This window comes from Eucalyptus grandis, chromosome 3 (assembly GCF_016545825.1).
Source record: "Eucalyptus grandis isolate ANBG69807.140 chromosome 3, ASM1654582v1, whole genome shotgun sequence".
Taxonomy (NCBI): domain Eukaryota; kingdom Viridiplantae; phylum Streptophyta; class Magnoliopsida; order Myrtales; family Myrtaceae; genus Eucalyptus; species Eucalyptus grandis.
This window is the reverse complement of record NC_052614.1, coordinates 10,423,168-10,435,393: the sequence shown is the minus strand read 5'-3', so window position 1 is coordinate 10,435,393 and position 12,226 is coordinate 10,423,168. Positions and strand designations below refer to the sequence as shown.

The window sequence follows — 12,226 nt, the reverse complement described above, 5'->3', positions numbered from 1 at the left end:
AATCAGCCTATCCACACACACAAGTACAGAGAGAAAACAAAGGAAGGAAGGAGATGGAAGTCCCTGTGATTGACTTTAGCCAGCTCGATGGAGAGAAGAGGAGCAAGACCATGGCACTCCTTCACGATGCTTGCGAGAAATTTGGCTTCTTTAAGGTAGAAATTGTCAATATACTACAGATACACCTAGAAACGTACCTTACTATATGTGCCTCAGTTAATGATATTAGCTATGCTTGCAGATTGAGAACCATGGAGTAGACAGAAAGTTGATGGAGAAGGTGAAGCATTTTGTCGATTCCCACTATGAGCAAAATTTGAAGGAAACTTTCTATGATTCAGAAGCAGCTAAAAGGTTGGAAAATGGACATACTAGAGACATAGATTGGGAGAGCAGCTTCTTCATCTCACATCGTCCAAAATCCAACATTAATGAATTTCCAAACCTTTCTGAAGATCTTCGGTAAGTTCACCGGAATCTTCATTACAAATGAACATGTACAGTTTATGAAACAGAAAGTTTCATCGCTTATATATATTCATATTGAGTAATTAGCACTGCATAATTGCAGCAAGGCAATGGATGACTACATAGATCAACTAATTATGCTAGCCGAGAAGCTCTCAGAGCTCATGTGTGAGAATCTTGGCTTGGATAAAGATCACATAAAGAAAGTTTTCTCTGGAGAAAAAGGTCCTTCTGTGGGAACAAAGGTGGCGAGATACCCACAATGCCCCCATCCTGACCGTGTAATGGGACTCAGAGAGCACACTGATGCTGGTGGGATCATACTCTTGCTCCAAGATGACCAAGTCCCAGGACTTGAATTCCTCAAAGAAGGAAACTGGATACAGATTCCACCATCTAAGAACAATGCCATCTTTGTGAATACAGGTGATCAAGTGGAGGTGTTGAGTAATGGAAGATATAAAAGTGCATTGCACAGGGTCATGGCCAAGAAAAATGGAAGCAGACTCTCCATTGCAACCTTCTATAATCCTGCTACTGATGCCATCATTTCTCCAGCTCCTAAACTACTATACCCGAACCATTTTAGTTTTGGAGATTATTTAAAACTTTATGCCACGACAAAGTTTCTAGACAAGGAGCCCCGATTTGAATCCTTAAAGAAAAGGACCAATAGCCCTTGTGGTCTGCTTGTCTAAAATGTATTTCCTACCAGTTTGGGTTTCCTTGTCAAACCACGTGTGATGTAATTTTGGGAAACGTAGCATATAGAATCATCCTTTGTCAACTTATTTTGATCTATTATTGGTGTTATGGAGATTCATGAAGTCAGCTATCTCCCATGCAAAAAGTAACATGGAAAACTAAAGAAATAACCATTTTGGAAAAGTAGAAAGTGAATGAGAATGCAATCAGGGTGATTATGTTACTGTCATCCCACAGGGTCAATAAACTTTTTCAGAGACTGCGCACTTAGAGCACTAGGCCTTTTTACTTCCTACAACAATCGAATACATACTGCAAAGCAAGCTGTCATAGCTTCTTTAAAATTCTGGATTAGCAGACTTGAAATTGCATACTCTTCATTCTGATCTAGACCATATAAAACAGCCCAAGATATTTATGTGATGGTAATGTTACTTGTCACGGTTATTGGGGTTAGTCATGAGAATCATTCGAGCATACGATTTTTCACTTTCACAATTTTCTCAACAAAAACCAGATATAGAGATGGTCATGCAGTTAACTACTTACCAATATAGAAATTCGAAGCAATAGCTAATTTTGGCATACCTAAGTCAATTTCGTGGAGGTTAAATGATTGTTTCTCATTTGAGGATGGATAGTGGGCCTAGTGTGCAAATCTGCTCTAAAGAATAAGACTGCATGAATGCACAAATATTTTGCAATTTGACCAATCAGCTACAAAGCTACATGCTATTCAGATTCAGCAGAATCTTAGAAAAAGTGTAGCACATTTGTTAGCTAATTAGCAGTAACAGCGCAAGCCAGAGTGGAAAATACAAATAAGGCCTATAAGTTTGATAACTTTGACAAAATGGATTTTGTCACCAGAGTATTGGTACATTCAACTGCTTTAGTCAATGACTGTTTATGGGACTTCAATGATGAAGAACATTTGGTGACTAAACATAGTAAAAAATTTCCAAACTTCAAAGATTTTGAGAACCTTAAAGACAACTTCTGTACTGAGTCAATAATACAATCAACTGACCCCTGGGTCAGATGAATATTATAATTCAATAAGTTCTGAAACAGATTGAACAAGGATTCTGTCCATACCAGTTCAGGGGATATTAGGCATTGGTGAGATGGTAAGCATACGAATCTCTTGTTATTTTTCCCATCACACAACAGTTTGTGGCAGAAGGCCGTGACATGAGCTGGATGCAAGCATTCCTTGATGATCCTAGTAATAGCCTCGCAGACGGGGTTATTTATGCCCTCCTTTCGCATCATAAGCGGTAATAACAGCGCATATTCTGTGGCCTTCTGATGAAGCTTGCAGTATTCTATTGTCGCAGTTAATAGCACACGAGTTACTGGACCTTCAAGAACCAATAGTCTAGGAAGGATAACGGAGCAGAGAGCAAGGCTTGGCCAAGTAAACTCCTTTTCGCTTCCATCTGTGAGGTGGGAAATCAGAATTGAAGCCGCCTCGTCATCTGCTTTCCAAGGTTCAATCAATTCCAGAACTTGAACAGAATTTAACCCTTTCCCCAGGCAGATTTCGTGGATTGCATTTGCTAAGGCAACAGTTCTGCTAGTAGATTCGAAATTTGCAATCTGAGCCCTCAAACTCATTGCCTCGTCCTGAATTTCAGGTTCGAGGGGAACTCCCAGGGAATCACAAATCTCAACGCCTTCCACATCTTCATCCATAGGTTCCGCTTCAATTTCTCCAGCCTCGCTTGACAACTCCTCATTCTTCTCACCGTCCGGGAAAGACTCCGCCGAGTTGAACTCATCCAGCGACACAGGAAGCCAAGGCAGAAGCACACGAGTGGCAGCCACCTCATTCTTCAGCCAAGCCGGTACCGCCCCGAACTCATCACCACTTCTTTCTCCCCCCGAATCCAAACCCAATCGAGATATTCCCTCATAACTTGATTCGGGTAATACGTCGAGCAGGTGCCGGGCAGCCTTCTCTACCCAAAAATCCACCTCTTCGCCGCCACCCAGAATGCCGCGGGCAAGACCCGACAAGTCCGCGGCGCGGAATCTCCGGTGCTTGAGAGCGAGGAACGACAGAATCCGGGATTGCACCATGGCGGGCAAAGTCTGTATGAACATGACCCTACAGAGCAACGAACGAACGGCCTCAGCAAAGGTTACCAACAAATTCAAACACTACCCAACCAAAAAAAAATCGTTCTTTTTCCTTCCCAATCGACTGGGTTCACCTTCTTGTCCGAGCAGGTGGCGGAGACGAAGGAAAGGGCCCGCCTTGCGCAACGGCGTCGTGCGCCTTCGCGAGCAGCGACAGGAAGGAGGCGGTGGTGATGGGCGCGGCGGCCGGCCGAGGTCGAGGACGGCGAGAAAGACTCCTGCAGCCACCGGGACGCGTCGGTCTCCGGCGTCGGAGAGCTGAGGAATATGCCGAACAGCGGCGTCCACGGCTCCATTTTCCGGCGGCGGCGCCCGTTCGTTTCCCGCGAGAACTTTCGCGACGCGGGGCGGGAAACTCGCGCAGCCGAATGTTTGTAGCGTTAAGAGGCGCGTGCCGTGACTCTCTCGCGATGCGGCTGGGGATATTGGCCTCGGTCCTTTTCGGGACATGATTTGCCGCGAGACAGAAGCGCGGAGATCCGCCCGCGCGTGGGGCGAGGCGCACGCGCCGCCGGCGACGGTAGTGAACCAATCACTGTGCTGGAAGAAGGAAGAGATAAGAGGGCCTCATGGAGTGGAGCAAAAAATCCATAATAGAGTCTGATGGTCAGAAAAAATTGATTGTGCCGTGCCAAAAGGAAAACCACTTTTCAAGCATGGCGAGCGATGGCGCGACGCTAAAGTATGCGAATGCGTTGATGCATAATTGGTGCCTCGAAAAAGCACAAGATGCCCCAAAATATAGTAACGTACCCACGCAGAGGGTCTCCCCATGTAACTTTACCATCTCTCCCTCATTCGTGACCTATCTTCGAATAGCTTCTATACATGTAAGCTCATTCCACATGGGCCGTTGAATCACGTCGATCCCACGCAAGTCTTATATGGTCCAATTATTCATTATAAGCTAAAATAGTTTGACGTAGAATGACTCGTGAGTGAGTGCCTAATGATTTTCGATCTTCCATATCCTCCAAAAGAATTAAAGAAAATCCCCCAAAACTTTATCCCCATCTCCATGTCCATCCAGCCCTCACATTTCTCAAGCCAGAAGATGACAATCCCCATGGGCAAGAAGGCACAAAACCCATTTCTTGATCCTTCATCATCCTCACCAACCAAACCTCAAGAATCTCTCTCTCTCTCTGTGTCAAGAATCCGCCATGGGGGTGAGCAACAACGTGACCTCGGTCCTCAACTTCATAGCCTTCCTCTGCTCCGTCCCCATCATCGCCGCCGGCATCTGGCTGGCCTCCAAGGCCGACAACGAGTGCACCCACTACTTCCGGTGGCCGGTCGTCATCCTCGGCACCCTCGTCCTCCTCGTCTCCCTCGCCGGCTTCGTCGGGGCCTACTGGAACAAGCAGGGGCTCCTGGCCTTCTACCTCTTCTGCATGGCCGTGCTCATCGGCCTCCTCCTCATCGTCCTCGTCTTCGCCTACGTGGTCACGCGGGAGGACGGCGGCTACTCCGTGCCCGGGCGGGATTACCGGGAGTACAGCCTCGGCGGGTACAGCGCGTGGCTGAGGGACCACGTCACCGACCCCGAGAACTGGGTCAAGATCAGGGCTTGTCTCGCCGAGTCCGATGTCTGCACCAGGTTGGCGCAGAACTACGTCATTGCCGAGCAGTACTTTGCTGCTCGAATCTCTCCTCTTCAGGCAATTCTCTCTCTCTCTCTCTCTCTCTGTTTCTTTCTCTCTGGGTTTGTCATCCACTTTTTTTCCCCTGTTTTGTCCTGTGTTTCTATACTCTGTCCGGAAAAAAGACTGTTTTTGATGCGTGTTTCTTCTGTCTTTATTCATTGCTTTCGACGGAAACGACATCGGTTAAGGTTGAGATGTATCTTTCCTGGCCCTCTTGCCTCTTCTGTACTAGCACTGAGGAATGCCAGGAAAGTTCATGAACTTCACTCCTCCAGAGTACTTCTGCAATAGGAACTGATGTCTTTTGCTTCTCTCATCTCTTGTGAACTTGAATAGAAAATGCCCATCTAGATGATATCCTTTTCCACGTGAGAATCAAGCAGTTACATTAATGGACAATTAATTACACAATTGGGGAATATAAGTTGTCATTGACGAAGAGAGTCGTTTGTTTCTTTCCTCTGGGAAGTCCTGAGTTCTGATGGGGATTTGGGTTGCTGGTGAAGTTGGTTTGGTCGCTTGAAGTTACTGGAATTTAGTGCAGGTCAGCACTTTTGGTCTTAGTTTTAGGTCGAAATCAAGAAGGGACCCTTCGTTGATCAGTTTTTTTTTTTTTTTTTTTTTTAATATATCCTGTATTTGGGGCTATAAACATCCCACGTTCATTGACCCCATTGACTGATCGATCTGGTCCGACCACCTGGGACACTGTTTAAGATATTTCATATCTTGCAGCAGCACGGGGAATTCGCTTTAGGGGACTCGAGAATCAAATCTTGGGTCCCTCTTTTGGTGCTATAATGGGCATATATGCACCCACCTCTGCTCAAATAATTTATAATCATGTAATCATGATGTTCAGATTAAAAATTATGGTCAGAACAGTAAGAATCAAGGTCTGTAGTTTGTCTTTTTGTCTCTTTGTCTGGGAAAAGATTGAGAGAAAAATGTTGTGGTTGCCAGCTCTGGCGCACGTACTCGCATAATTTGGTGGGGGTTGCTTTCTGTTCTTATCCTAAGTTGAATTGTCTGGGCTAAAGCCTAAATTTTTTCCAATCATGGTTGAAAGGTGTTTACATTGTGAAAAAGTTCCCATTTTTATTGACATTTTCGATTTTTTTTTGTTCCTTGTGGTTGCCTCTTTGTGATCACAGTCGGGATGCTGCAAGCCTCCCACGGTCTGCGGGTACACCTATGCGAACCCAACGCTGTGGCTGAACCCGACGAACCCGACGGCCGACCCGGATTGCTACCTGTGGAGCAACGACCAGGCCCAGCTCTGCTACAACTGCAACTCCTGCAAGGCCGGCCTGCTGGGGAACCTGAGGCATGAATGGAGGAAGGCCAACGTGATCCTGATCGTGGCCCTGGTGATCCTCATCTGGGTCTACCTCATCGCGTGCAGCGCCTTCAGGAACGCCCAGATCGGAGACCACAAGTAGTAGTGACAATGTAAATGTCTTCCTGCTTAGAGAAAAGAAGAGACTTTCCGCCTCTAGCTTTTTCTTTGAAGGGGTTCCCTTTTCTTGGAATTTTTCTTAGGTGGTGGTGGTTCTTTCGGGCGCTCCTGTCACCGTTGGCGTATATATTCCTAATTGTGCTTTTGTCATTTTGGGATCGGTGCGATGTGGCTCTCCTTAGCTTTAGGAAGGATGCCTTATCTTTCTCGTTTGACCAATGGGGCTTCTTTTGCAGAGAGAGAGAGAGAGAGAGAGAGAGATAGAGAGTTGAATTGGACGGAGGGGGACATGTTATGGTCAGGATAAGCATTTATGGTCACCCCCTGTCACCAGCTCGATTGCTTATGCATAGGTTCTAGCGTTATGGTACATAATAATATTGTCACCTTATGCAGTTCTTTCTATTCTATTTTATTTCATTTTATATGTATTTACCAATATCCACGGCACCGGCCAACCACCGACCATGAAGAGAGCGCTTTTATGTCTTGGAATTCTCCAGTAGTATGGTGTCTGTGCATTATTAAATCTATGCAAGCTTTTATTGCCTTTATTTAGGTTTTGCAAAATGAATTAATCGAATTGGGAACTGTCCAAATCGTACTAGACCATTGAGAGTTTTGATCTGATTTCAGGTTCCTAAAAGTGTGTTCGGACAGTTTGATTTTCGGTTTCAAAGGGGAATTCGACCAGATCGAACTGATTATATATATTTTTGTATTTTAGTATATCTTCAAAAAAATTAGTAAAATGTGAACTAAACACTATTTTGGTCCGGTTCCAAGCAGTAAAAAAAAAGTAATAGAAAAAAGTAGTGGGAAAAAAAATGTGACGGATTCTTGGTTTTAAGGTATACCGATCACCCTTATCTTTAGCCTATGGAAGGCAAGCTCTTTTAAAAGGACCTAGGAAGACCAATGTATTGATAAACCAGGGAAAAATTCATCTCCTTGAGTTTTCCTATCTAAAGGGATTCCTCGTTGTAGAAAAGAAGATACCGGAGCTGAGACCGGAGATAGAATGGAGCTTGGCCGGCGGAGAGCTAGGATGCTGAGGGGAACTTATTTCTTATGAATGTTCAGAGCACACACACACTCTTAAAGACATGTATTGCAGATAAACAATGCATGCTTGTATACAAAGCTGATTTAAGTTTTTTAGGCAATAGCAGTAAGTCATGTGCCCCTAAAATCACCTATTTTAGGTGTAACCGCCGCTCCCAGACCGCTGTATAGAGTTTTAAAGTACAACGAGCGGCTATAAGATAACAGCATTCCTCATAGAGGGCAAATTTTTAAGGGGTAGAGGGCATTTGAGGACGCATTAGTTGAAGACCGTCTGACTTTCTTTCCCTACTTGGATAAGGCGATGCTTCTGCAACTCTCGTATCTTAAGTTGTTGAGGCCTTTCTCGAGTACACAATGTACATCGGATCCGATTGCCCAGGGTTTGGAGATATATCCACAGCCTGTAGATGGAAATGTTGCATGAATTTGGCTCATCAAACCATGGCAGACAGATAATCGTGAATACAGAACATTAACAGAAATAAGGACCCAATGATTTAGGAACAGTTCGACATTTTCTGAATCACAAATTCTTCCATTCCTTTATTATTTCTGGGTGATATCCAAACACAACAATCAAAATACTTGGTCACTTCTTTCCTGAGCTCCATTCTTTCTCACCGGATGTAATAGAAGTGTGTCAAAATTTAGATCTATGCAACAAGTAAGGAAAGCTAACTGCTCTGCCGAGAAGCAAAAGATGTTTTGGGAAATGCAAGTGTATTACACTTTGCATCAGAAGTTAGCTAGCCAAGGAACTACGGTTCCTAGGTATCCTATGGTACAGCTTAAAATTTCGTTCTCCTTTTCTACTGATATTTTTACTAAAAGGAGTGCTGGTAGAAATTGGCGGATATTTTAGTTTCCATGTGTGATTCCATCCACATGATTCAAGTGCATTGAAGCCAGTTTCTTGAAAAAGCAGTTGCTCTTTAAAGCTCAAATGCAAACATATGTGATGGCATTGACACCGTCTCTGAAATTCATCTTCCATCCACAGTGTATGCTATATGAGGACATGGATGGATAGTCACCCAAGCCCTCTGCATTGCTAGTGGCTAGAGCCATCAGAAGCTGGTTTTGCTTATGGCATTCTCTTCATATTAAAGTGATAAGTATCTTTGCTTTTAAAGAGATTAGAATTGCTATCATCATAGCAAGTGATACTAAAAGGTAATATAAATATTACCTGAGGAGGCTCGAATCCTCCTGCATAATGGAAGTACGACCCAACAATCAAAACATGATCTGTATCACCTGTCGATGTCCATATTGAGATCGCTTTGGTCCAAAAGCAACGGTCTGAGAAACTGTTTCACAAAGAAAGATATCAGAAGTGCTTTATCACAGGCAAGGCACAATAATTTGGGCACTAACAAAAACAGTTAGAATATCTTTATACAACAAGTTTAACAAGGCCTTTGATTTTAGGTTTAAAGATGAATATATTGGTGCTGGCACACTCTATAACCACTGCAATAAGCTATTATGCTGATTTCTGACACCCTGAAATCATGTAGTCGTGGAACTTATTGTGATGAATATGGAAAACAAAATCTGCAAATGCTGGAGTACAATATTTTCCATGGAAGTGGGAACTTGAAACATTAAAAGATGAATAACTCTTTGTGAACATGTTCATCACCTCATTATTGCCTGGCCTCCTGGCTTAAGAATCCGAGACATCTCCTTGAAAACATCAAGAGGCTTAGTCAGATAGTCAACACTGACCTGTGAAATGACCAAGTTAGGTTTGGTTAATGACCGGGTGAAGGTTACTGGTATGCAGGTTTCTCGTAGTTGACTTCTCCATTACCAATCTATCATCTTAATGCAATTTGTACTTCAATACCATGACAGAGGAGCACATTTTAGAGTAGCTAATTTCTCATTCTGAACTGGAAGAGGTGAATAGTTATTTCGGTTGACTCCAATAATGGGGCAAAGTCCATTAAATCTACTTAGATTGAAGATAAGCCATAGAGCAATCTCTGGCTCTCTGAGTTATGCTCGAGGAGAAATTCTTCTTACCACATTGGTGATAACGTCAAAGGAATTATCTTCAAATGGAAGTTTAGGATTCACATTCAAGTCTTGGACAATGTACTCAGTCAGGACCTACAGAACCAGTGACAGGACTTAATATGCATCTCCTTATACAACAATTAGAACATAGTATCTAAAATATAAGACAAGCCCTCTTTTTATCCAGGGAATATAATTTGAATGGACATTGATGCCTCACCGAATTCTGCTTGAGCTCTTCCTCATTCATTCCCATTCCAACTATCCTCTCTTGCTTGTATCCTGCTGGATAATGGCTTATCTAGATGTTTAGCAATTAAAGAATTTGTCAGGTTAGATATAAGAATGTATTAAGAGGCTGCTTTCCAGATAGAATGTCTTACCCAACTGCTACAAATATCGAGGATGCTGACTCCTGGACTGTTGCTAGGAGGTAAGACCCTTGAGTAAAATTTGGTAAGTGCAGCAATGGCTGGATCATCTATATGTGTCACGAAACGAGGAGCCTTGTAGAACAAAGAATCCAGAGACCTGTCCCCCAAAGAAATGCAAATTTCTTAGTATAAAAAGATATAAAAGCCAGTACCATAGCTCCACATTTAGGATATTGATGAAAAATTCTTGCATTTTCACGTATTGCAACTGCAACTATGACCTAGTAGGTGCTGATCTAATAAGATTGAAGACCTGGCAGGAAAACATCTCAAGTCAGCAATAACTCCATGTTATAATCATAATATTGTGATTATCATGTTTCTAAGCTGATGTGGCTGCATGACAGTTGCTTTGAACCGTGTCTTATCATTCAAAAGTGACAACATTACTGTGTGGGGATATTTCTGTGTTCAAAAAACAAAAGAATCTCCATTGCGACTAGTGAAGTTCTTGCTCACACTCAGAAAGCATGAGAAAAACAGCTTCCGAACATCATGAATCCAGTCAAGTTGAAGTATGAAATGAATGCAAATCAATAAGCGCATTAGGAAAAACATGTCTTCTGAATTAAAACAGAATTCACTTCCAATAGAAGTTCAGTTAAGGAGGTTACACATCATCTCGCTGAAAATCCTCCTCTTTGAACGGAAATTGTTCTGGCCATTCCACGTTCTTCAATACCTATATGATCCCCTTTTCAATCAAGATAAAACCATAATCGGGGAAAGGAGGAAAGAAGCAAAAAGACAATGTATCATTGACAAAAGGCCTAGTTTAAGAAAGGTTTTCAATGGTATTTTGCAGATTACCAACTCTGTAGAGTATTTTGACCAAAAAAAAAAAAAAAAACTCTGTAGAGTATATTAATTTGCGTGGCAAGAAAAATTCACACACCGGGCGGTCACCATCTTGAATAGCAAGTTAACCCGAAGCAAGATCATTTTCTCCCCTCAACAACATTGACCAAAATTCACTTACAGCCCCATGAGCACCACCAAAGTGAACTAGTCAATGGACTCTTCTATGACAACGCAACCTCTTCATTCACAAGGAAACCCCCAAAACCACGGATTCTAAAGAAACCCAGAATCTCAAACGTACCCAATCAAGAAACGAAAGAAAGGAACTCCAAAATTCGCAACAACTGTGATCACAACCCAAGAAACAGAATGCCCAACACAGAAAAATCAAAGAAGCACCCCGCTTCGATGCCCGGAAGCCCCTGCACAAGAAAAGGGCCGTCCGTCAGTCACCTGTTCGACGTTCGAAGAAGGCCTCGCGGAGGCGAGGAAGGACTTCCCGCCAAGTACACCACCGGACGTGGTCATGGACGGTGAGCCCAGATACGAAGCTCCGAGGCCCAAAACCAAGCGCCGAGCTGGTCTGAAAGCGGCTCGGCCTCGCGTTCAGGGCATGGCGTTACGAGTCGGAATTCAGAGCACGGGCCTTCAGAAAAGGGGAGCTGAGGACGGAGGGAGTGAACCAACACGCGCCAAGATGCGAGCATTCGGGTGGAGTCCAAGGTAGAGATACCCTTCTTCGTTTGAGAGCGGCAGAAGTCGTCACGTTCGTGGACTTCTTACAGAACATTTGTAGACATCTGCTTGGTTGGGTCGCTGTGTCGTCGAGTGACAAGACACCCTCGGTTGAGTCGAGCTCAATTTTTCGAATCATGTATTCTGAATTCCTTTTAATCTTAAGTTTACGAAATTTTCACAATATATAGATATTGATGTGCAAATTCACACTAAATTCTTCATAACTTTTTGAAATTCGAATGATATTTTAAGTTCCACAAGAAAAACAAGCGTGTGCTTTGTTTCGCTTTTACTTAAGCATCGAATAATTTTGAATTTTATTTTGTTGATGTTCCTGCATACATTTTTTAGTTAGGGCTGAGCTGCTTGTTAGGTAAATGCTAAGGATGGTAGTTGATATTCACATGTCATAATCAAGTTCCCTATCCATTTCAAGTAGTGTCATATGTTCACATTAGGGAAAAGTGCCAAAAAAATCCTAAACTTTTTGTTTTTGTGCCGATTTAGTCATAAACATTTTTTTGGTACTGATTTAGTCGTAAACCCTTTTACGTTGTGTCAGTCAGTCATTTTCGGCCAATTTTGGCTGATTTGCTATTGGACACCGTCTGTGACATTGGTACGATCGGCGCCGATGTAGACAACTTTTAATAATATTTTAATTTTTGATTTTAATTTTTCTTCCATTTTCTTCCTCCAACCGGTCGTCGGACCTTGACGAAGCCGGGTGACGGCCG

The 12,226-nt window shown here is 43.2% G+C and overlaps 4 protein-coding genes across 4 annotated transcripts; 2 read left to right on the top strand and 2 right to left on the bottom strand.

Moving 5' to 3' along the window:
* The first annotated feature begins 15 nt into the window (after positions 1 to 15).
* LOC104436497 (1-aminocyclopropane-1-carboxylate oxidase 1) lies at positions 16 to 1,294 on the top strand. Its single transcript, XM_010049281.3, has 3 exons — positions 16 to 155; positions 242 to 462; positions 572 to 1,294. Exons 1-3 carry the CDS (start codon positions 54 to 56, stop codon positions 1,164 to 1,166), a joined length of 918 nt encoding a protein of 305 aa, XP_010047583.2. The 5' UTR covers positions 16 to 53; the 3' UTR covers positions 1,167 to 1,294.
* A 688-nt stretch (positions 1,295 to 1,982) lies between these two features.
* LOC104436498 (hypothetical protein) lies at positions 1,983 to 3,962 on the bottom strand. Its single transcript, XM_039309100.1, is given in 3 exon segments — positions 1,983 to 3,309; positions 3,446 to 3,506; positions 3,508 to 3,962. Coding segments are annotated over 3 exon segments (1,476 nt in total). The 5' UTR covers positions 3,615 to 3,962; the 3' UTR covers positions 1,983 to 2,001.
* Positions 3,963 to 4,387: 425 nt separating this feature from the next.
* Positions 4,388 to 6,831, top strand: LOC104436496 (tetraspanin-2). The gene is made up of 2 exons (XM_010049280.3): positions 4,388 to 4,979; positions 6,119 to 6,831. Exons 1-2 carry the CDS (start codon positions 4,482 to 4,484, stop codon positions 6,404 to 6,406), a joined length of 786 nt encoding a protein of 261 aa, XP_010047582.2. The 5' UTR covers positions 4,388 to 4,481; the 3' UTR covers positions 6,407 to 6,831.
* A 644-nt stretch (positions 6,832 to 7,475) lies between these two features.
* Positions 7,476 to 11,564, bottom strand: LOC104436493 (hypothetical protein). The gene is made up of 8 exons (XM_010049278.3): positions 11,205 to 11,564; positions 10,565 to 10,632; positions 9,900 to 10,047; positions 9,737 to 9,817; positions 9,523 to 9,609; positions 9,137 to 9,222; positions 8,681 to 8,801; positions 7,476 to 7,892 (listed from the first exon to the last, which is right to left on the bottom strand). The coding sequence occupies exons 1-8, from the start codon at positions 11,277 to 11,279 to the stop codon at positions 7,815 to 7,817; spliced, it is 744 nt and encodes a 247-aa protein (XP_010047580.2). The 5' UTR covers positions 11,280 to 11,564; the 3' UTR covers positions 7,476 to 7,814.
* Positions 11,565 to 12,226: the final 662 nt, after the last annotated feature.